At 49.8% G+C, this 24,204-nt stretch overlaps 1 protein-coding gene across 1 annotated transcript; it reads right to left on the reverse strand.

Annotated features, from left to right (window-relative positions):
* Positions 1–340: 340 nt before the first annotated feature.
* LOC311216183 (uncharacterized protein) lies at positions 341–19,829 on the reverse strand (the record flags this gene model as incomplete). The annotated part of the gene is given in 7 exon segments (XM_084297728.1): positions 341–352; positions 489–573; positions 6,771–6,838; positions 6,840–7,586; positions 8,949–9,125; positions 9,227–9,284; positions 18,919–19,829. Coding segments are annotated over 7 exon segments (2,058 nt in total).
* Positions 19,830–24,204: the final 4,375 nt, after the last annotated feature.

Here is a 24,204-nt window from a genome sequence, read left to right on the forward strand (position 1 = left end):
TCTATGAAGAAAATTGGAAATAAAACAAAAGGCTGGCTAACTCATATTCAGACAAATGTCAGATCAATGAGCTTTGAAGTATTGCTGCAAAAGACTGAGCTGAATGCAAAGCAGAGCTGCAACTATTTCCCTCACTTTATTTTATTCTAGTTGCCCTATCCTAGTTGAGGTATTGGATTTTGAAACTCCCTGACATTACTTGCACACTCACGGTGAAATCCTGTGTTTGCCAGGAGGCAAAAGGGCTGTGCCTAGGTGAAGACTGAGCAGAGCAGCTCTGCCCAGTGGTCCTGTTCTCAGTTGCTCTGTGTCACCTCTCTGAGCTGCAGGACCATCCCACTCAGATGTTTCCCTGAGAAGAAACAAAAGAAAACTGAGAGCAGAAAAGCCTGAGTCCAAGTGCATCTGGACAGAATCCTCACCTTGTCTCACAGGGTCTTAGCAGGATCTCAGCTCTTCCCTCCTAACCAGGGCTGCAGAAGCCTCACTCCAGCTTCCCAGAGACAGCCATCCAGCAGCACATCCAGGCATGGCCTTAACACGGAGGTGTCTCCTCCTTCGGGTACCTGGATGCTGCAAGGGCACAAGGATGCCACGAGAGAGCTGCATCCTGCTGGGGAGCAGCCTGCAGACCAGGAGGACACCCCTCAGACTGCTCTGGATATTCACAAGCTGGGGTATCCCAATATTTAAACTGCATCCCCTGCAGTGTCTGGAGGAGGCTCAGCCACCACACTCCTGGCTGACAAGGGGTAGCTAGGTTATGACATTCCAAGGGGCTTCTGCCAGACTTCATTAACTCACACTGCAACCCAGCAGGACTCTCAAAGCCTACTGCATTGCCCACTGCCCCCCCAGAAACAAGACCCAGCAGGAGGAAACCATTCCAGGACCTGCAGCTGCATGGCCCTGCAGCCAGGCACTTACCTTGTCAAGGGCTGTGCAGGTTTCTCCTGCAGGCAGCTCTCAGCATCCTCCCACTGCCAACTGCCTTCAGCCACTCTCTCCTTTTCTTCTCTATGTGTCTGTGCCTCTGTGTCTCTTTCCTGCTGCGCTGTGCAGAGGAGCTACTCCTGGGCACAGCTGTCTCTCTGCACCAGGGCCCTCTTGCCACAAACTCTCTCTGTCCCACGAGCCAAGCCCAGCTCAGCAGCACAGCACCAGCCCAAGGCACTGCAATCACCCCTCTGGGGGCTTTGCTGATGAGCCCACGAACCTCAGCCACTCAGAGACAATTGAAGTAATCTCCAGAAGTCCAAGTCAGAGGCAAGTTTCCTGCAGTGTCCCCCTGAGGGCCAGCACTGACACAGCCTCCCTTGGAGCTCGTTAGAGCAGAACCCTGGAGGCAGTGAGGACAAGGAGACAAAGGCAATGTGAAGGTGACACTGATGTGTAGGAAAAGTGGATGTGTGTCAGCAAGCACAAGGGCCAGGCCTTGACCTTCAGCCCCTTGGAAGGGAGATCTTTCCCTTGACAGGTTTCTCAGGGCTCTTTGTGGGGCAGTAGGAGATGGGGATGTGCGTGGCCAAGTGCAGGAGATTGGTACGACCCCTGCCTTCTTCATTAGTGCAGGCGAGGAGGCAATGAGGTCCTGGTGTTTTAACGATAATCTGTCTCCTCATAAGCCTCAGTGGCAGAGACAACAGCCATACCCGTGGACACAAAGACCTGGGTCCTGTTGGGACTTTCAGCCTTTCCACAGCCCTCTATCCTGTCTAAACCTGGCTCTTAAAAGGACTCCCATACCTGCACATCGTTCACTGCTGGCTGCAGACCCTTGTCCGTGTGGTGTCACACCAAGTCTGAGCTGAGTCTGGGAACTCAGATCTTCTTGGTGGCCATGCTCCTCGTAAGACAGCTCTGTAGGAAGCTGGCCTGGTTCCTCGTGAGCAGGCATCACTGCTCGTATGGCATCCCTCATGGTTCCCAGGCCCTCCTCCTGCTGGACATTACTCACTCAGCAGGGTCCCAGTCTGCCCTGATGTGTGGGGTTTCTCTCCCTCTGGTAACTGACTGGGCTCTTCTCCATGTAAAAGTCAAAAGTTTTCTGAAGTCAAAATCCTGCAGATTCTCAAGGTTCACCCACAGTGATGCTCCATTCTATCAGCTGTTAATGTCAGCAGGCAGACAGTTCAACCTTCGTGTAATTGTGCTCTCTCTGACCAGAGATACCTTGCAGCAGCAAGGGTTGTAGGGAAATTTGGATAATTCAGGAGTAACCATCTGAATGGAACTGCAGCACAGTCACAGAAGGTAGGGGATGGAAGGCTGTCAAGTTCCACATTCGCTGTGCTTTCTTCTCATGCATGCTGTCAGTTTGTCTGAAGCTGTCTCCTCAATGTTAAGGGGCTGTGCAGGTCAAAATTAGATGGGACAAAGCCCAGCTGGAGCTCAATCCATCTATTACTGTCAAAGACAATTAAAAAAATAAAATAAGATAAAATAAAAAGATATAAATAGTTTAAATGAAGGAGGATTAGGGAGAATTATAATCCTTTATTGGATTCTGGGGGGAAAACCCAGTGACAAGGGATGAGGTAAAGTCTGAGGCACTTAATGCCTTCTTTGCCTCTGTTACTAGCAGCAAGACCAGTTTTTCCCCTGGACATTTCTTCCACAACATGGCCAGTGCCAATCTTCCAATGTAAACTTTGTGGATTTTTTTCTCTCCTGCTCTTTCCTACTACCACAGAATGCTCCATCAGGGTGGAAACCACTCCTGAAGTAGGCATCCCAACCCAGCAGGTTCCTTGCGGCCTCTCAGCCAACCAGACACAAGTCACCTCAGCAGCAGCTTCCAAGCCAGGGGCCTGCTGCTGGCCTTGCAGCTTCTTGGCTACACACAGCCAAGCCTTGAGCTTCCTGCTGCCCACTCATGGACTCAAGCAGAAGGGACAGGACAACCCATGTTGGGGCCTTCTTTCTGCCTGGGTCCTCCTGGGTCTGGAGGCAGAGAGGATCCTCCGGTCAGCATGCCAAGCAAGTGCCTTGTGCTGGCCTAGCAGGGCCACTGGCAGCTGTCAGCCCAAAAGTGCAGATCCCAGGTCTATGTCAAGGGTGACCTGCCACCTCCAGACACAAGTGACCTCATCATCCCTTTGCGTGACACGTTCCTGCTGCTGCCCTATCAAGTGCAGAGACAGAAGTGACCTCACAGTCACTGCCACAGAAACATTCCTCCTGCTGGGCCATGAGATCCTGAGGTAGAGCTGAGCTTTCTCTAGCCCTTTCGGTATCTCTTTTTCACTTTCTGGGTTAGAGATTAAGCCAAGTTTTAGTAGGAGTTTTTGGTGTTCTGCTTGTGCTGTCAGGTCTGTGGTTAAGGTATCGACAAGCTCTGTGGTTTACGGGCGTTTTTTGTCTGTCAAGGAGTCTAGGGTTAAATAAGGCATTTTAAAGTATGTGTTAATTGAATGGATTACAGTTTTCAAGAGAGAAATTTGATTTCTTTCAGTTTGTTGTAGTAGCATTTAGGTTTATTTAGCGTTAAAATTACTAGCTCAAGTAAAGGGCCATATATGACTGTTTTAAGTCAGTCTTACTGCACTACCAGCATTGCATGAATGCTCTTACCTCTATGAAATCATTAATTTCTGCTGGCCATGCTCCTCTTCCCACCCCAAAATCTCACATGTCTCTTGTTCAGGCTGCTCCTGACCTTCCCATATTTTACTGGGATCAGCTTTCTGATGACATTTAACGTCTCAGTGTATCTGTCTCACCTCTGTTGGCTCCTTCATTCCTGAGAAGGAAGTGGCATTGTAGTCAGGAGGGAAAAGGACACAAAAATCTTTAGGCGCATCCTGCACAATGTGCCCATCAGCTCTGCACCTCCACAAAATCATGCTTCCAACCTACAAGTTTTGTTTCCCAAGTGGCTTCTGTGGATCCAGGGTTACTTCTCCCAGGCCCTCTCACATGTTTCAGTTTTGGGTGTGCAGGGATGGGATAAGGAAAGCCAAGGCATGGATGGAACTCAGCTTATCTGGGGATGATAAGCATAACAGGAAGAGATCCTATAGGTACTTTGCTCAGAAAAGAAAGGCCAAGGAGATTGTACCCCATCTGATGGATGAGAAGGGTGAACTGGTAATGACAGACATAGAGAAGGCAGAGGGACTCAACAACTTCTTTTCTTCAGTCTTCCCTGCCAGTCAGGCTTCCCAAGTCTTTCATTCCCTGAACCTATAGATAGAGGCTGGGGGGTGCAAATTCCCACCTGTTGTAAGTGAAGAGAAGGTTTGAAGCCACCTGAAGAAGCTCAAGAAGTACAAGTCTATGGGACTTGATGACTTGCATTCCAGGGAGTGGAATGCTTTTGCTGAGGCTGTGGATGTTCCATCCTTGGGGGTGTTCAAGGCCATGTTAGATGAGGCCCTGAGGAACCTGATCTTGTGGGTGGTGTCCCTGCCTATGGCAGGGGGGTTGGAACTAGATGATCGTCGAGGTGTTTTCCAACTCAACCGTTGTATGATTCTCTGATTCTGTGATTGTGCTTCAGAGGGAAAGTAATAATAACAGTGATAGTGATAGTGATAGTGATAGTGATAGTGATAGTGATAGTGATAGTGATAGTAATAATAATAATAATAATAATATTAATAATAATAATAATAATGAAAGCATGATATTGAGTTTCAGAATACTCAGTGATCCTTTGTGATATGGCTTAGTGGAGGACTTGTTAGTGGTAGGTCAGAGGTTGGACTAGGTGATCTTGGAAGTCTCTTCCAGCCTAGGTGATTCTGGGATTCTGTTCATCCATGAGACAAAACCCTGCAGGCAGCATGAAGGACACTGAAATGTGGCCTAACATGAAGGAGGCTCCAGATCTCTGGTGTAGAAACAGTATTTTTGTGCCATGACCAACGTGGTATATGCTGCAGGAAAAGGCCTACATCTGAAGTAAAAGGCCTAGGCCAGCACCAGTGTGGCACAAGCTTGAGATTTGGGTGTATGTGAAACTTATGGAACCACAGGATCTTTAAGGTCCCTTCCAACATGAGCAGTTCTATGATTCTGTGCTTAGCAGCCCTGTACAGCCCCTGTAGGGCCCAGCCTCAGTTCATGCCCCTCAGCTTGTGCTCCAAAAGTGCTCCCTCACGTCACTTGTCCCATCTGTGTTTCTTGGCTACCCCAAGGGTGTCCTGGAGGCAGTGGCCAACTCTGAATAGAGAATGGAAACCAGCCATGAAAGTAGATCTAGGAAAAAATGGAAACCTGTGCATAAAAGGATTCTAAGTAACAGCTGAAAGAGTCTTTTATGGCAACACCACCAGCTTTTTTTTTTTTTTCTATGAATCTTTTGATTTAGTCTCATAGGTTTTTTATTATTATTATTATTATATTTATTTATTTATTTATTTATTTATTATTTACTATTGACAGCACTGTGGACAAGGATTATCTACCAAAGTAGGCTTTTTCTGTGAATAGTCTTATGCAAACATTTACCAAAAGACATTTCCCAAATTTTTTTTTTTTTTTTTTTTTTCTTTCTTCCTCCACCTCCCACTCTTCAAGCAGAACTCCAAGGGAAGAAGTCACTGAATTAAAGAATAACTCATGTTGAAGAGATCAAGACTTGGAAAAGTGCTCCATGCCAACATAAAGGGAGATAAAAAAGGGTCAACAGTGTTGGCCCAAGTGCCCATGACTGAAGGGCGCTGCTGCTAACTATCTGGCAGGAAGACTTGGTATCACTAATGTCCAGCCAACTTCTCCCCCCCAACTTCATCCACTTCTTCAGTGTGAATATCAGCAATGTGGCTAAAGGGAGACTCCAGGAGACTATGGCAAAGGCCATGCCAAATCCAGGTTCACCACATTCCCTTCTCTCCCCTCCCCTACTGCTTCACCTGCGGCAGGACTTTCCCCATCACGTTCCCATGGGCAGAGGTGACAACTGCAAATCTCCCAGTCCTTTTTTTTGTCCTTCCTGAAGACCATTATGCTGTCTGCTTTTTCCAAGTCCCCAGAAATCTCTCTGATCCAAACGCTTGATGGCCTGGTCCAGAAAGGCAGGGTAGTGTGACATAGCAGAGAGGGGCATCTGTAATGAGCCTGTGAGAGGGGGGTTACAGAAATCTCACAGAGACACTGGGGGTTGGTTCTGGAGTCACACAGGGCAACGACAGCGCTCTGTGAGGTGTCCGCATCTGAGCTGGCCTCCCACGCTCCTCATACACACAGGGCTGTTGAGAGACACGAGTCTCTGCCTTGCACACCACACACAGTGCACTGCAGTGTCTGCAGTGTCCCTCTGGCTCCTGCAGCCACTGCCAGAGGCTGGGAGGCACCTCAGCCCTGCAGTGCTTTGCCCTGCTCTGCCCTCCTCTGAGATGCCCCACGGCATGATGAATGGTCACAGGGACCTTGCTTCAAGGAAGCACATCTCAGAGCTGGATTCATGTGCCTTCCCAGGGCATGTTACTTAACCTCATGACACTGTCTGCCCCACTGGCCTTCATGAGACTTGTAGGAATGGCTGATGGCTTTTGTGCTCACTCATGTTCATCTGTTTGTGTGTGTATGATGTGCCTGCTGGCACCAGCAGCAAAGGGATTCCTTTTACACATCTCCCATGAACCCTCAGGTGACCCTGCTCTTCTCCTGGACATCCTACCTCCCAGGGAGACTTTATGAGATGAGCAATGAGCAACGGACTGGCCAGCTATTGCTGAACATCCTTCCCATGCACCCCATAGCTCTGAGCATGTGGTGATGCTCTCCAGAGTATGAAAAATGACAAAAAAGATAACAGAATAAACCTTGAGCCTGTAATGTATTGTGGGTCATATGCAGAAAAAAATGGGCTATGTTTTTGATTTTGAAACATCTCCAGTCATGAGTCTCTTCAAGGCATCCTTGAGCTCCTGGTTCCTCATGCTGTAGATGAGGGGATTCACTGCTGGAGGCACTACCGAGTACAGAACTGCCACCACAATGTCCAGGGATGGGGAAGAGATGGAGGAGGGCTTCAGGTAGGCAAACATGTCTGTACTGACAAACAGAGAGACCACGGCCAGGTGAGGGAAGCACGTGGAAAAGGCTTTGTGCCGGCCCTGAGAAGAGGGCATCCTCAGCACTGCCCTGAAGATCTGCACATAGGACACCACAATGAAAACAAAACAACCAAATGCTAAAAATGCGCTAAAGACCAGAAGACCAGCTTCCCTGAGGTAGGCATTTGAGCAGGAGAGCTTGAGAATGTGGGGGATTTCACAGAAGAACTGGTCCACAGCATTGCCTTGGCAGAGGGGCAGGGAAAATGTGTTGGCTGTGTGCAGGACAGCATTGAGAAATCCACTGCCCCAGGCAGCTGCTGCCATCTGGGCACAAGCTCTGCTGCCCAGGAGGCTCCCGTAGTGCAGGGGCTTGCAGATGGCAATGTAGCGGTCGTAGGCCATGATAGTGAGAAGGAAATATTCTGCTGCTATAAAGAAGAGAAAGAAAAAGACCTGAGCAGCACAGCCTTGATAGGAGATGGCCCTGGTGTCCCAGAGGGCATTGGCCATGGCTTTGGGCAGAGTGGTGGAGATGCAGCCCACATCGAGAAGGGCAAGGTTGAGGAGGAAGAAGTACATGGGGGTGTGGAGGCGGTGGTGGCAGGCTACGGCGCTGAGGATGAGTCCTGCATCCAGGACTCTTGTCCCCAGCACGAGAAGCATGTGCATCTGGTAGAACAGGTCCAGAGGAGGGCCACAAAAATGATCAAGGGGCTGGAGCATGTCTCCTATGAAGAAAGGCTGAGCAAGCTGGGGTTGTTCAGCCTGGAGAAAAAAAGGCTCTGGGGTGACCTCTTTGCAGCATTTCAGTACTTAAAAGTTGCTTATAAAAAAAATGGAGAGTGACTCATTGCACAACCAGATAATGGCAGCACAAGGGAGAACGGTTCTAAGTTAAATGAGGGGAGATTTAGATTAGAAGTTAGGAGGAAACTCTTCACTCAGAGGGAGGTGAGGCACTGGAAGAGGTTGCTGAGAGACCTTAGAGGTGCCCCATCCCTGGAGCTGATCAAGAGCAGGTTAGATGAGGCCCTGGACAACCTGATCTCATGGGGGCATCCCAGCTAATGGCCGGGGGTTTGAATTAGGTGACCTTTAAGGTCCCTTCCAACAGGAGCCATTCTCTCATTCTATGGTCTCCGAAACTGTACCTCAAGCATGACTCCCATCCCATCAGCCTTCCTGTTGTCTATCACCTGACCAGAACAGAAGGTGACTCACCATCATCTTCAATGCCATGTGCATTTTTCTGGCCTTTACAGTCCCTTTCTGTGCCACATTCCTGCTGCTGGTCCATCAGCTCCACAGACAGAAGTGACCTCCCAGCCTCCCTAACAGCCATGTGCCTCCTGCAGGTCCAGCAGATCCTGAGGCACACCTGACCTCATCCCAGCATTCCCAGCCAGCTCCTCCTTGTGGCCTCTGATCTGATCACATACCTGTCACCTCACATGCCTCTTCCAATGCCATGGGACTGCTGCAGGGCCTCACAGTCCCTGCCCTACCCCAAGGAGACAAACAGCTGAAGTTAGGTGTAGAAGTGGGGTTGAAGCTGAGATGTGCTGTGTGCATGCTGGAGGGCTTTGGGGGTTAGATGATCAGGTTAATGTTTAGGGATTAGAGGTCACCCTCCAGGGTCAAGGGAATGGCAAAGCATCGAGGGAGGGATTGGTGTTCGGCTTAAGGATCCTGCTCAAGGTTTAGGATAAGGGCAAGCTTTGAGGACTTCAGTTTAGGTCTGGTTTGGGGGCTAAGGCTAAGGCTGGCTTTTTATTCCTTGGTTATGTTTTATCATCCTTCTGCTTGCCCTCCTATTAGCAGATGAGTTTGACATCTGTCATTTCCATGTTCTGAGGAATGTCTTTGATCCATCTGTCCTTTCCAAGGTCTTTGAGGAAGGTCTTATGATGACATCTGCAGATCCACTTGAACCTCTCTCACCCTTCCCGTACCATCTCTAGGCAACCTGAGGACTGACTGGGAGGATGGTGGTTTAGGAAAAGGCTTCATTAACATCTCTGAGGAGGGCTGTATTTGGGCTTCACAGACAGTGATGGCAGTATCATAGAAAACAGTGACACTCGTGAGGACAGAAGAGCAGGTGGATAAGGCCTTGGCCTGCCAATACAGGACACACACACACCTGAAAACTGCATGAGAGGGAAGAGGAAGATTGGATCCAAAATGTAGATTATGAAAGCAAAGACCGTGAGTATCACCTTTGCACTGCAGAACAGCACCAGCAGTGGGGCAAAACCACAGAAGGTATCTATGACACTGGGGCCACAGAAGAATAGCTGGGAGGAGAAGAAATAATTCCTGTACATGACAGAAATCCCCTGGTTCATGTACAGCTGCCTTCTGGAGTCAGACCTTCCACTTCTCGAGCCTTGCAGAGAACAGGGATGGCATACAGCCCAGGGCTGACCGTAGGGCATGGTCTCCAGAAGGAAGCACGGCATCTGCAGGTGTTTGTGTCAGGCACAAGCACAGTGTTGAGGGTGTTCCACATCCCAGTCTCCACGCTGGTCATGTGAGAGAGGAAGAAGAGATTTGTGTATGGGTAGAGGATCTTCCATGTGTGTTACTGGGAAAACTCAACAAATGGTGTCTTAGTGTCCAATTCCCTTCTTGGGAAACCTTTTAGAGCATTCAGTTCCCCCCTCTCTTGTTAGGACATATTCAGAGGGGTGAAATGATCCCTGGCAGTCGTGGCTGAGGTGTCCTGCCATGCAGTGGGAACACAATAGGAGTTAAGGGAGGGAAATATTTGTTCTCATGTTTGACAATCAAACTTTAAGAGCATAAAATCAGTCTCTCCGAAATTCATCTAGGAGCAGACAGTGATGACTTCAGTCTGCTTTAACCACCACACCCCAGCAGAGACCCTGCTGCCTTGGGGAGCTGTCAGCACTGAGGCCTTGGAGACACCTCAAAGGAGCCCAAGGGCACAGAGCAAGCGATGCCATGGTCGGGTGCTGTGCTGCTGAGCTGGGCCAGGCTCCTGGGCCCAAGGGGAGCTCCTGGCAAGCGCTGCAGAGAGACAGCTGTGCCCAGGAGCAGCTCCTCTGCACAGCGCAGCAGGGCTGGGGGCTCTGACCGCAGCTGGCACGCAGAGAGGAGAGAAGGAGAGAGGGCTTGGAGGCACTGAGGAGCGCAACAACAGAGGGCAGCGTGTGGCAGCACACATCTGCAGGCTCTTGACACCGTGAGGCTCTGGCAGCAGGGCAATGCAGGTGGGGTTGCCAGAGGGGTCTTCTACAGCTGGCACATCCGATGCCTGATAGCATCTGGCAGGGTGGGTCTCTCTGTTTCTCCAGTGAGGAGTAGAAGATGTTTTAAAGAATGGTATATATGATTGGATTTTTTAAAAGGAAGACCAAGGCAGGGGCTACCTGAAAGGCAAGACTTTTACTGTAGCCTGTGCTTGCAGATACCTGCGGTAGAGTGGAGGCTGGTTTCATGGTAATAGGTGGTCAGGTTTGTACTGCAGACTGAGACTGCTAGAGCATTGCAGTGAGGGATCAATATTTCATCAATGAACTTCATAAAGTCCCTTCCTACACCTCAGCCCACAGACTACACCAACATCATCATTGTGGTCCTCTCAGGTTTTATCCTAGCTGATCTTGGGGAGCTGCAAAAGCCCTGATACCCCCTGTCTTTGGGAGGTGTCTGCAGGCCAAGGCAGAGCAGAGATTGTTTGCAAAGAGAAGGAGCTGCCTCCTCTGCAGGCAGAGCTGCAGCACAGGAGGGTCTGCTGAGTGTCCGTCTGTCCCTCCCTGGCCTTGCCTCCCCTGGCAGCAGCACGCTGGCATTCCTCCTGGCTTCTCCAGCTGGCCGTGCTGCTGCTGGTCTTGTTCCCAGGCTGGCTGGGGATGGGGGTTTCACATGCCCATGGCATGAGCCCTCGGTGTGCTTGGGGAAAATGGAGTACAGGGACAAGGTGAGGGGTGTGGAGATGTGCAATTTGATCCTGGATTCTTCTGCCCTCAGCCGTGTTCAGGTCCTTTTCACATGAACAACTGAGTACAACTTTCCTGCAGCTCTCACAGGGCAGCTGAGACCAGCACTGATGGAGAGGCTGGCTGTTGTCTCTGACACTCTGCACTAAAGCGACAGTCTCTTTGCCTCTGAGGATCCACAAGGTTTTACTTGGAGTGCAGCAGAATGCCCAGGATTTATGCCTGGAACAGTTTTCCAGTGTGGTGGGGCAGCTAGAACCAATAATACAAAACAAATAATTACATATCTAAACCTCCATACCTCTGCTCTGCAGTTGGGTGAACTAGCAGCAAAACTGGGGAAATCTCTTTGATATCAGCAGTAACCTTAATCTCAGACTACCCCATGTTCCTACCATGTTCCTACCATGTTGCTACCATGCCACTCCCTCTGGCTGTAGTGCAGGACTGATTCTTCCATTGCCCACAGAGGATCCCCTGCTCCCAGAGACACTCTCAGGCAGAATCAGTGAAAGAGAGCTTCAAAATATCTGCCTGGAAATGGGCAATATTTTGGTGATTTTAAATGAGAAAATGGAAAGGTTTTTACTCCGATATGTCTGTGGCACATTATCACTGCCTTTGTCTTCCTTGTACAGGACCTCATGACCAGAAATAACAGATGTCCAATGTCAGCTCCATCACGGAGTTCCTCCTGCTGGCATTCGCAGACACGCGCGAGCTGCAGCTCCTGCACTTCACGCTCTTCCTGGGCATCTACCTGGCTGCCCTCCTAGGCAACGGCCTCATCCTCAGCGCCGTAGCCTGTGACCACCGCCTCCACACCCCCATGTACTTCTTCCTCCTCAACCTCGCCCTCCTCGACGTGGGCTGCATTTCCACCACTCTGCCCAAAGCCATGGCCAATGCCCTCTGGGACACCAGGACCATCTCCTATCAAGGATGTGCTGCTCAAGTTCTCTTTTTTGTCTTCTTCTTTGCTTCAGAGTATTCAATTCTAACTATCATGGCCTATGACCGCTACGTTGCCATCTGCAAGCCCCTGCACTACGGGAGCCTCGTGGGCAGCAGAGCTTGTGCCCAGATGGCAGCAGCTGCCTGGGGCAGTGGCTTTCTCTATTCAGCCCTGCACACGGCCAACACATTTTCTCTCCACCTCTGCCAAGGCAATGCTGTGGACCAGTTCTTCTGTGAGATTCCCCAGATCCTCAAGCTCTCCTGCTCAGATGCCTACCTCAGGGAAGCTGGGGCACTTGTGTTTAGTTTTTCTTTAGCATTTGGTTGTTTTGTTTTCATTGTGGTGTCCTATGTGCAGATCTTCAGGGCAGTGCTGAGGATGCCCTCTGAGCAGGGACGACACAAAGCCTTTTCCACGTGCCTCCCTCACCTGGCCGTGGTCTCCCTCTTTGTCAGCACTGTCATGTTTGCCTACCTGAAGCCGCCCTCCATCTCCTCCCCATCCTTGGACATGGTGATGGCAGTTCTGTACTCAGTGCTGCCTCCAGCACTGAACCCTCTCATCTACAGCATGAGGAACCAGGAGCTGAAAGCCACACTGAAAAAAATGATTCTATTTACTTAGCAATAAATTGGCTATCTCACTTTTCTGGTTTTACTCACGTTAATCTCAGGCAGTTTGTGAGCTTTAGGTATAGCATTCTTTAAAATTCTTTTTCCAGTTAGATGTTTGCTTTCATTCCTCTTTTCCAGATGACCAGTCCTCTGTGAACCCAGAGGCTTTCTCTGAATGTGTTTATCCCTAAATGACACCTGGCCTCTGTTCTGGTATCTTGTTCATAAAATGAAGTTGCTCATGCTTAGTGCTCTTCTTCCCAATCTGGAGTGCAGAAGACAATCAGGGAATGCCAGGCTTAAGGTATCGGTCTTGTACTTGGGTTTCACCTGGACACAGGGACATGGGGGCACCAGGTTTTGGGTGAGGGAGCGAGGGCTGGACTGAGTTGTAACTGGTGGATGCCCAGTGCCCCTGGAGAACCTGACCCTTCAAGAAGCAGCTTCTTGGGATTGAAACGTGAGAGGACCGGTGGCATCAAGGAGGTATTTGGAGCCACCAGGATATCCTAAGGCTTCTCCTGGGATATTGAGTGCCTTGTGTTGGGTGGGCAGTGAGTGGATCTTCACAGTAAAGCTAAGCCAAAGGATGGATTTGCTAAAGGGAGCTCTGCAATGCCAGGGCACAAAGCTGGGTAACAGCACAAAAGTCTCAGAGGCCTTCAGTGAACAAGTGGAAAAGACCAAAAGACTGGGTGAGCAAGCAAAGTCAGGGAGGTGGGGAGAGGTGGGCAGGGGCTGAGCTGGGCTGGTCAGTGCCCGGCAGAGGGCAACAGCAGCGTCAGGGAGCAGTGGCAGCATGCAGGGGAGGGCTCCCAGCAGGGCTTGGTGCTGATGAGCCAGGACTGCGCGAAGGGAGCCCAGCGCTGCAGGGGCAGGGGAGAGGAGGCCGCTCTGGGCCCTTGCTGACCTGGGCAGAGGAGGAAGGGGACCCAGGGCATTCGTCCCCTCCCCGCAGCCTGTCAGCACGTCTACTGAAGGCCAGGGTGGCTGCTGCAGGAGCAGGGAGCTCAGCATGGCCCTTGCAGCCCCCTGGCCTGGGCCTGCCTCTGCCCTTGGCCTTGGCCCCAGCCTTGGCTCTGCTGGCAGGAGCGCTCTTGCCATGCGCTTCCTGGCCTCCCCTCGCCTGCGCACAGCTGCTGCCAACTCAGGCTGCTGGCACAAACATGTCCTCACCAGCAGCACCACCCCTTGGGCTGCTTCTGCTGGCCTCCTCAAACCCACTGCCTTGACTCCTTGTCTCCACTGGGCCCCAAATCCTGCACTGAAATGCATCCCTTGGCTGTCAGTGCCCTCTCCCCTGCCGTGCTGGGACGTGTTTCCATTGGGCCGTCTACCAAACAATGTAATAAATACTATGAGCAGGACTAGAAGGGTCTTTTTTCTAGCCAGGGGAAGGCGGGGAGGAAAGGGACAATTTGGTTTACTGGACTGTGTATATTTAATGGCCTGGCACAACAGACCCACAAATGTGTCAGGCTCCTCTGGACCACAGAGTACCCTAATACCATCAAGCTAGAAAGAGGTAGAACCCACCTGTATTTATGGAGTGACAGGGGCATTCCAAGAGATAACTGTACTGGAGTCTGCCTTGCTTGGCCTTCCACAGAATCCTTCTGTTGGGGGTTTGCTGAGGGTTGAAGAACAGCAGGTGCCAATGGCTACCATGGTGGTGCACCTGAGGCAACGTCACGCAAACCGAGACTCCCTGATTGCCATCCATGAGCTGGGTCATCGACTGGAGAGCCAAGGTGTAGATGTAGAGCTTGGGAGCGTGGTTTAGTGATGGACTTGTCAGCACTAAGGTAAAGTTGCCTGACCTGGGTGACACGTCCCAGAGTAGTGTCAGGCACAATGCAATTCTTTTTGCCTTCTGCATCTATAGCACAGGAAGAAGGACTTTGCCCTACTCTATTGACTGGGCAGGTCTTTTCACTCTACTCAATGTAGGTTTCTGTGTGGGGAAAGGGACACTTTCCCAAAAGCGGCCAAGCTCATGGGTAGAGCTACAGCCACTTGAAGATATATTTTCTTTAATTTTCTTCCTCAGTTTTCCACAGAAGACCCAATAGAGACTATGGATGTCCAGGTGTCTACTGAGATTCCAGCTGAATTTCTCAGGATCCTACGGTCATTTCAAATTTATTTTATTTTATTTTATTTTATTTTATTTTATTTTATTTTATTTTATTTTATTTTATTTTATTTTATTTTATTTTATTTTATTTATTTTTTATTTTATTTTATTTTATTTATTTTTTATTTTATACTTTTATTCTTTCCCAAGGAACCCCTGAATTGTCTTAGAAAGGGTTTCATGTTCTGGGCTGGGCTGCACTAAGAGGGACAAAGACCACTGTTGGCAGTGGAGGTGTCAGACCTCCAGACTGCTTTTCTTCCCGATGGAGTCCTCCAAAGAAATCACCCTGGATGAATAGCAATACGAGAATGATGTTCAAAACTGAAATGCAGCAAAATTCAGCCTTTGAAACAAGAAATTTTTTTTTATTGGTTGCTCTTTGAAATCTTCCTTAATTACATCTTGCAGCTCTGCAATTAGCTGCAAAAGGAATGAAGGCTTGAAGAAAACTATCAAAGAGATGTTAGGAGTTTCTGCATTTTAATGAGTTCCATGGTGTATTTTGGTGCTGAGTCTATGAAGCTCAGGTACTGAGAGGGGAATGATGCAACTGCTAGAGAAAGTAAAGTCAGAAGGACAAGTTGAAGTGACTTGGAGTATTAATGGGCCCCACTGAGGGCTGTTACTAACAAAGCCTTCCCAGGGCCTTGTTAGGGCAGATAATTGGAGGCCATGGTTACAGACAGGCAAAGCACTGTGCTGAGAGAAGTCTTGGTTGGTTTTGGTGATGCAGATGGGCCAATGGTTGGCCCCAGGCACTGCAACAGGAGATCATGCACCCCACGTCTACCTCAAGGCTCTTTCTGGGGTCTGTGGGATGTGGTGGGCAGTGTGATGCCATGAGAACAACACTGGTGTTACACCTCCAAGGTGCTGCACAGGGTTGAAAGGAATCGATGAGGCCTCATCACAATGAATAAAATATATTTCGTCATAAACTCTAGCCAAGAGGACAGAAATTTCAGGGCTGTTGGGCCTGCCATTTCTACCAGCACCCTCTGCCTTCCCCTCTGCAGGCTTTCCTATCATGTGCCACAGTCTGACCTATTTCCTTGAAGTCTGCAGACACCAATCTCAGTTCACCATCTTGCTTTCATGCCTTGCTTTCACTGATGTCTCGTGAGCCCTCATCTTGAAAGACAAAGTGACGGTCTAATCAGAGCGTGACCTCTGGCACCACAGCAATATACTTTCAGGGACATTTCTTCCTCCTTGTGGCCAATGCTTAACTTCCAAGGTGCACTCTGTGGAAGTTTTTTCTTCTGCTCTTTCCTACTACCAAAGAAAGCTCCATCAGGGTGGAAACCACTCCTGAAGTAGGCATCCCAACCCAGCAGGCTCCTTGCGGCCTCTCAGCCAACCAGACACAAGTCACCTCAGCAGCAGCTTCCAAGCCAGGGGCCTGCTGCTGGCCTTGCAGCTTCTTGGCTACACACAGCCAAGCCTTGTTCCTGCTGCTGTGCAGTCATGGACTCAAGCAGAAGGGACAAGACAACCCATCTTGGGGCCTCCTTTCTGCCTGGGTCCTCCTGGGTGTGTAGGCAGAGGGGATCCCCCAGTCAGCATGCCAAGCAGGTGCCTTCTGCTGGCCTAGCAGGGCCACTGCCAGATTTCAGTCCTCACTTGGTTTTGAATGCCATGAGACCTCATGGCAACCTCACGGTTCCTGCCCTGCCTCAAGGGGCCAAGCACCTAAAGTTAGAGGGCTTGAAGGTGGGGAGGTTAATGCACAGGAAGAGGGGCTTTAGGTGTTAGATGTTCATGTATGGTGTTAGGGGCTAGGGCTCATCTTTCTGAGTTAGAGATTAAGGCAAATTTAGTGCAAGTGTTTGGTGTTCTGTTTAAGGTGTGCTGTCTGTGCTTAGGGTATGGGGAAGCTTTGTGGTTTAGGGTTTTGTTTAGGTCTGTAAAGAAGGTGTCTAGGGTTAAACAGAGCATTTCAATGCTAGGATTAAGGGCAGCGATCAAGGTAAACAAAAGAGTAAGGGTAAGGGAAAGAGGCTATGGGCTGAGTTTTGGCTTCAAGGGACACTATGAGTTCTGGCATTAGAGTAGTGGATTCCTGTCAGGGTGTGGTGTAGCATTAAGAGATAGGGATTAAGTTTACACGTTGAGACCTTGGAAGGGCCTCACATGAATTTTTGAAGTCAGTGTTAGAATAGCATGAACATTATCTGAACATTTTTTCATCTTCCAAATCATGGTTTTCTGCTGCCCTAGCTCCTCTTCCCTCCCCTAAATCCCACATCACTCTTAGCCAGGGTTCAGCTGACCTCCCCATAGCAGTAATCTTGTTGGGATCAGATTTCTGATGGCTTTCATGATCTCAGAGTATCTGTCTCACCTCTGTTGGCTACTCCATTCCTAAGACAGAAGTGGCGCTTAAGGCAAAATGGAAGAGGACACAAACATGTCTAGGAACACCCTGCACCATGTGCCCAGCAGCTCTGCACAACCACAGAAGTGAGCTTCCTGATGTTAAGTTTTGGTTCCAGAATGGATTCAGGCTAATTTTTTCCAGGCCCTCAGGCATGCTTCATTTTCCTCCAGGGATCTTGGAGGCACTGGCTGCCTCTGTGTAGAAAACTGAAAGCAGCCGTGGAGGATGACTTTAGGCAAAAGCTGAAATCTTTTGATTTTGACATGACAACCGGAGGTGCTGCTCTGCAGAGCGAGTGGGCACCCCAGCCTGGGAAATGGGGACACTCTGCAGGGCCATGCTGGGCAGGCTGGGAGACAGACCCAGCTCATGAGGTCACTGCCACTGCCCCAGGGCTGCAAGGAATCACTCGCTAGGCTCCTTTGCTGGGGCTGCTGCGTGCCCTGGGGCTGCAGAGCTCTCCTCTGCCTGCTCACACCAGACTGAGCACTTGAGCTCTGCTCAGTCCACCTCAGACATAACATGGTGCTTGGCAGTAAATACTGGGGTCATCTTTCCAAGACAAGGTAGCAGTTTCTCAGAGACTGGCAGCACAGCAATCTGCTTGTGGGAACCAATGAGTTACTAAATATTCCTCATGTTTGGGGTTGCAATTCCTTTTTCTTTATTTTTTTCTTTTCCTTTCCCTTCGTTATGTGTCTATCTGTCTGTGAGTTTTTATGTCCTTTCACTTCTCTCTCTAGTTGTGTTTCCTCCTCTCCCTCTAGAGGGGGAGGAAGCAGGCAGCTCACGCATGTGTAGTTTCTGGTTGAGGTGAGAAACGAGGAGGCTGGCTATGGTGCAGCTGCAGGAGCCCTGCTCTCTTGCCTGGCAGATCCTCAGCACACAGTGCCTGTGCCCCGCAGGGCCAGCCCCGCTCCCCAGGCCAGCACAAGAGGCCTGGCCCAGCCACAGAGCAGCTCCAGAGTCCTCTCCAGGATGCCATTTGCCATCAGACCCAGTAACTGCAGGACATGCCAAGGCCATGCCACTTATTACTGTTTGTTGGGCCATGTGCTATCAAGAAGTCAGATCCCAGTCCAGCCCTTTGTCCTTCAGCTATCACTATGGGACTGATCCATCCTGAAGCCCCGAAAAACAAGAAGCCTGTCAAGGGAGGAGCTCCTTGGGTGTATTTCTGACAACTGCTTTAGAAGAGGTGTACAGAGATGTGGAGGAGATGCCACTCTAGGGACATCAGGAAAGTCACCAAGGTGCATGAGATCTGATGGCTAACCCACGTACAAGAGCACAAGAGAACAATGTGGAAGCCAAAAGAGAGTAGCAGTGAAAAGGCCACGTCCTGATGCTGGCCATGGACATGGCTCCAGGGAAGCAGCAGCCCTGACCCGAAGGCAGCAGAGAGGCAGAGCCCAGCGGGCAGTGAGGGGCAGCCCCGAGGGCCACTGGGGCTGCTCCTCCATGTAGCAGCTGGGCTTTTGGCCGTGAACCCCTCCTGTGTGTTGGGGCTGCTCCCCCAGCTCCAGAGCACATGGGAAGAGATGGCAGCTGAGACCAGTGAATTTATGCTTTATTGTCTATACCTACAGAGGATGCCTAGTTCAATAGGTTGATTAGAAGATGTACTCAAAGTAAAAAATTACTAAATAAATTCAACCAATATCAGAAGTCATGAAAATAATAAAAAGAAAAGAAAAATGATATGAAAATCTGTCATGTTCGTTTCTCAAATACAATAGTAGTCCTGACAGTATTATTATTAATGTTTATAATATGATAATAATACTAAGGATAAAAATAATATGATAAAAATCACAATAATATTAACAATATTGATGTTTAATAAGCACATACAAAAACAGTTTCCTCACTGCATCCTTGAGCTCCTGGTTCCTCATGCTGTAAATGAGAGGGTTCACTGCTGGAGGCAACACTGAGTACAGAAGTGACACCAGTAGATCCAGGGATGGGGAAGAGATTGAGTTGGGCTTCAGGTAGGCAAAAATGCCAGTGCTGACCATCAGGGAGACCACGGCAAGGTGAGGGAGGCACGTGGAAAAGGCTTTGTGCCGGCCCTGTTCAAAGGGCATCCTCAGCACTGCCCTGAAGATCTGCACGTAGGACAGCACAATGAAAGCAAAACATCCAAATGCTGAAAATGTGCTAAAGACCAGAAGACCAGCTTCCCTGAGGTAGGCATGTGAGCAGGAGAGCTTGAGGATGTGGGGGATTTCACAGAAGAACTGGTCCACAGCATTGCCTTGGCAGAGGGGCAGGGAAAATGTGTTGGCCGTGTGCAGGACAGCATTGAGAAAGCCACTGCCCCAGGCAGCTGCTGCCATCTGGGCACAAGCTCTGCTGCCCAGGAGGCTCCCGTAGTGCAGGGGCTTGCAGATGGCAATGTAGCGGTCGTAGGCCATGATGGTGAGAAGGAAATACTCTGATGACATCAACAAGACAAAGAGAAAAACCTGTGCAGCACAGCCTTGATAGGAGATGGCCCTGGTGTCCCAGAGGGCATTGGCCATTGCTTTGGGCAGAGTGGTGGAGATGCAGCCCACGTCGAGGAGGGCGAGGTTGAGGAGGAAGAAGTACATGGGGGTGTGGAGGTGGTGGTCGTAGGCTACGGTGCTGAGGATGAGGCCGTTGCCCAGAAGGGCAGCCAGGTAGATGCCCAGGAAGAGTGCGAAGTGCAGGAGCTGCAGCTCGCGCGTGTCTGTGAATGCCAGCAGGAGGAACTCACTCACAGAGCTGCTGTTGGGCATTTGCTGGCATTGGACACAGTTGTCTGTTGAAGAGAGAAGACAGAACAAAGTTAGAGGAGGCTTCTCTGAGGAAAACCTATTGCAAGTGTTGGAGCACCCCCCAGCCTGAACCTCTCTTTGCAGGATAACCTTTCCACAGCTCTCTTGCTTGACCTTGCAGAAAAGTCCATGCTGCTGTTCAGCATGGGGAAGCAGGAATATGGGGGAAACTCTCGTTCAGTCCACTGATCAGGTCACTGGAATTTACAGTGCTGTTTCAAACAATGCATCCCAATGCAGAACAGGGATTCAGATGCCACTGCTGAACACTCTCTTTCTCAGATGCCCTGTGTCAGCCCTCTGTAAGCTGCAGGACCACAACACTTAGGTGTTTCCCTGAGATGGAACTGAAGAAAGCTGAGAGCAAAGAAGCTGCAGTCCAAGTGCAGCTGGACAGGAATCTCACCTTGTCTGTGCGTTGTGAGCAACTTCTCAGCTCTTCCCTCCTAGCAAGAGGTGTAGAGGTCATTGCACTTATTGCACCTCATTGCAGCTGCCCACAGACAGCCACCCAGAAGCATGGACATGGCCTTAGCAAGGAGATGTCTTCTCCTTGGGGCACGTGGATAACACAAAGATGCCACAAGAGAGCTGCATCCTGCTGGAGAGCAGCCTGCAGCCCAGGAGGATGCCCCACAGACAGAGCTGGATATCTGAAAGCTGGAGTGTCCCATATCCCAGCTGCAGCATTGCAGAGTCTGGAGGAGGCTTGGCCACTCTGCTCATTGCTGTCCAGGGGAACCTGCTTTAGGGCACTCCAAGGAGCTTCTGCCAGACTTCCTCACCTCGCAGGGCAACCCAGCAGGACTCTCAAAGCCTACTGCATTGCCCACTGCCCTCCCAGAAACAAGACCCAGCAGGAGACCCTTCCAGGACCTGCAGCTGCATGGCCCTGCAGCCAGGCACTTACCTTGTCAAGGGCTGTGCAGGACTCTCCTGCAGGCAGCTCTCAGAATCCTCTCACTGCCAACTGCCTTCAGCCCCTCTCTCCTTTTCTCCTCTCCGTGTCTGCCTCTGTGTCTCTTTCCTGCTGCGCTGTGCAGAGGAGCTGCTCCTGGGCACAGCTGTCTCTCTGCACCAGGGCCCTCTTGCCACGAGCTCTCTCTGTCCCACGAGCCCGGCCCAGCTCAGCAGCACAGCACCAGCCCAAGGCACTGCAATCACCCTTCGGGGGGCTTTGCTGATGAGCCCAGGAACCTCAGGCACTCAGAGACAATTGAAGACAGCTCTCCAGAAGTCCAAGTCAGAGGCAAGTTTCCTGCAGTGTCCCCCTGAGGGCCAGCACTGACACAGCCTCCCGTGGAGCTCGTTAGAGCAGACCCCTGGAGGCAGTGAGGACAAGGAGACAAAGGCAATGTGAAGGTGACACTGAAATGTACATAAAGTGGATTTGTTTCACTAAGTACCAGGGTACAGACAATAATGAATGATTTAAAATTTGAAAATACAGAAAAGGAAGATAAAATAGTAATTAACGTTAACAATAACAATGGCAATAGCAATAACAATAACAATAATAATACGTACAAGCCAAGTGATGCACCATGCAATTGTTGAGAAACCCCTCACCGATGCTCAACCTATCCCTGAGCATTGGCCTCACTGACCCTGGCCAGCCGGCATCGGGATCTCTTGTGCATGTCCCTTGACCTTAATTTCTTTTCGTGCAAAATCAGCTCTCGGAGGAATTTGGAGTATTTTCTTCCCTTTCTCTAATACTCCCTCTGCTGTGTCACCCCACCCAGTGATGCCATCGACGTAGTGCAGGTGCTCAGGAGCTTCCTCCTCTTCCAGGGCAGTCTGAATCATGCTGCTGGCATGGCAGCACTCAGCATTGCGGGACTTCATTCAGGCCACGATAGGCCTCTGTTAGTGCACTCGGTTGGTGCTATACTGACTCAGGTGCACAGCTGTGGTAGGGATTGGCACCAGCTGTCCTTCAGCCCTCATCAACCCCACAACAGAAGGGTCCTGTGAGAGACCAAGGCAAGGCAGACAACAGTATAATGTCCTCTGTCTCCAAGGCAACTATGCCTCAAGCCAACCGATACCCTTTTGGGTCCCTGAAATATCTATCCTCTCCTGAAGCAGTCTCTTCCAAGGATGCACAGTGTCTCTTGGCCAGTGCTAATGGGGTGCTTTTGCCACTCCTTCCCACTTAGACACTTCAGCCTCCAGTACAGTTCAGTGTTGGGATCCCCCTGTCACTGCAGACATACAAATGGGTTCGACCCTCTTAGCTTGATGGCATTAGGGTTCACTGTGCAGTGGTGCCCACTAGCTCCTGATACTTCTGTGGGTCTGATGTGCAAGGCCATGGAATCCCCACAGTCCAACAAACCCGACTGTCCCCTTCCTCCCCCTGGCTGGAGGCACAGCCCCTCTAGTCCTGCTCATAGTATTCAGTACTGTGTCTGGAGGAGAGCCCGCTGGAAATAGGAGCAGCAGTTCTCTAAGAACCCCTTTTAGTGATTGTTTTTCCTTGCCATTCACATACTCATGCCTCTAGATTTTCCATCCCACTTTCTCATGTGCTCACCATGGTCACACAGGTAAAACCACAGGGTGGCACATAGTGTGTGCCCACCATATCTGCCTTCCTGCCCTCTAATTCCAGGGAGGGGCCCCGTTTCTCCCAACACCAGAGCAGCATAGGGATAGGGATCGCATGATTACTGATGCTCTTATGACTTCTTCCTCTTCGTCCTCCTACTCATATGATGGCCCAGCTTTTCTGAAGCCTGCCTCGTCTTCTGACTAACTGACTTTCACATCCATTGTTTTTTCTTGCATAGAGGAGCAAGTGATACAGACACAGGTTGGTTTTCTGGCTCAGACACAGGGCCCAGAAAAAGAGCTGGAGTTGCTGCAGGGCATTTTGCAGATGCTGTAGTAGCTGCAGGGTATGTCAGAGGGGTTGGAGTGACTGCAGGGCTTTTCACAGAGGCTGGAGTGGCATTGATTGTGGCTCTGTAAGCACAGGCCAAGACCCAGCACACTGCAGTGGCATGTGTCTCTTTGGAAATGCCAGGGTGATAACACCTCCTTTTCAAGCATTTAACCATTTTTTTTTTAGGATTCTGCATTTGCTTGGGGTGAAGTTCCAAAGTTCTGGAGGTGCTGACTGCTGTAGGTGCCTGCCCAGATCCTCCCTCACTCCCTGCCACTCCAAACTCTCCTGCCACCAGACAGAAATCTGAATGGTATTCTTAAGTAGTCCTGAAACACATTCAGGAGACATAACAATAGGAGTGTGCTGGTTTGACCATCCCAAGGATATTCAAAACTTTGAAGAGCCAGTGTAAACAGCCTGGAGGAGAATGGCAAGGTGAAAGGGAAAGGGAGAGTGAACAAGTGGGGAAAAGTGTCCTCCCCTTGTCTCCGAATGGCTTGGTTTCCTGAGGAGAAAATGTCCAGAGTGTAGTTCTTAATAGTTTCTGAGAGATGGCTCCAAAGTTTTGGAGGTAATGGCAATGCGGACTACAAGTACCAGATTAGTCTCATGACCAGGAATTTTATCATATCATAAGCCAGTGTTACACAACACATCAAAAGAATAAACTTGACGCAGCCATCAGAAAAGATAAACAGCATGACAGGGGAGACATACAGTAAGTAATGTGCTATGCAACACAATTCTGAAATTTAGCACAACAGATCTGAGCTTAAAAGAAAAAGAGAGAAAGAGAGAAAGAAAGAGAGAAAGAGAGAGAAAGAAAGAGAGAAAGAGAGAAAGAGAGAAAGAGAGAAAGAGAGAAAGAGAGAAAGAGAGAAAGAGAGAAAGGAAGGAAGGAAGGAAGGAAGGAAGGAAGGAAGGAAGGAAGGAAGGAAGGAAGGAAGGAAGGAAGGAAGGAAGGAAGGAAGGAAGGAAGGAAGGAAGGAAGGAAGGAAGGAAGGAAGGAAGGAAGGAAGGAAGGAAGGAAGGAAGGAAGGAAGGAGGGAAGGAAGGAAGGAAGGAAGGAAATCAACTTTGTGATCACCAACTATTAAAATCAACTAATGCTTATAATAGCTTTCTTTTAACATGCTGTGTCCAGATCTGCCATTTGCTCAAAATTTGTGCTCCATGTTGGGCACCAAAAGAGTGTGGTTTGACCCAGGAGGCAGCACAGCACCACACAGCCATTCCCTCACACAGACGCCCTGCTACACCCCGAGCAGATGCAGGAGAGAATGAGGAGGGGAAAAAAGATAAAATAAATAAATAAATAAATAAATACATCTTGGATTGAGATAAAGACAGTTTAATAGGACAGAAAGGGAAGAGAAATAATATGAGCAATGATGGTGACGATCATGATGGTGATTGCGTGTCCCACAGTAGTGGTACCCCCTA

Source organism: Netta rufina, assembly GCF_964035555.1.
Source record: "Netta rufina genome assembly, chromosome: 18".
Taxonomy (NCBI): domain Eukaryota; kingdom Metazoa; phylum Chordata; class Aves; order Anseriformes; family Anatidae; genus Netta; species Netta rufina.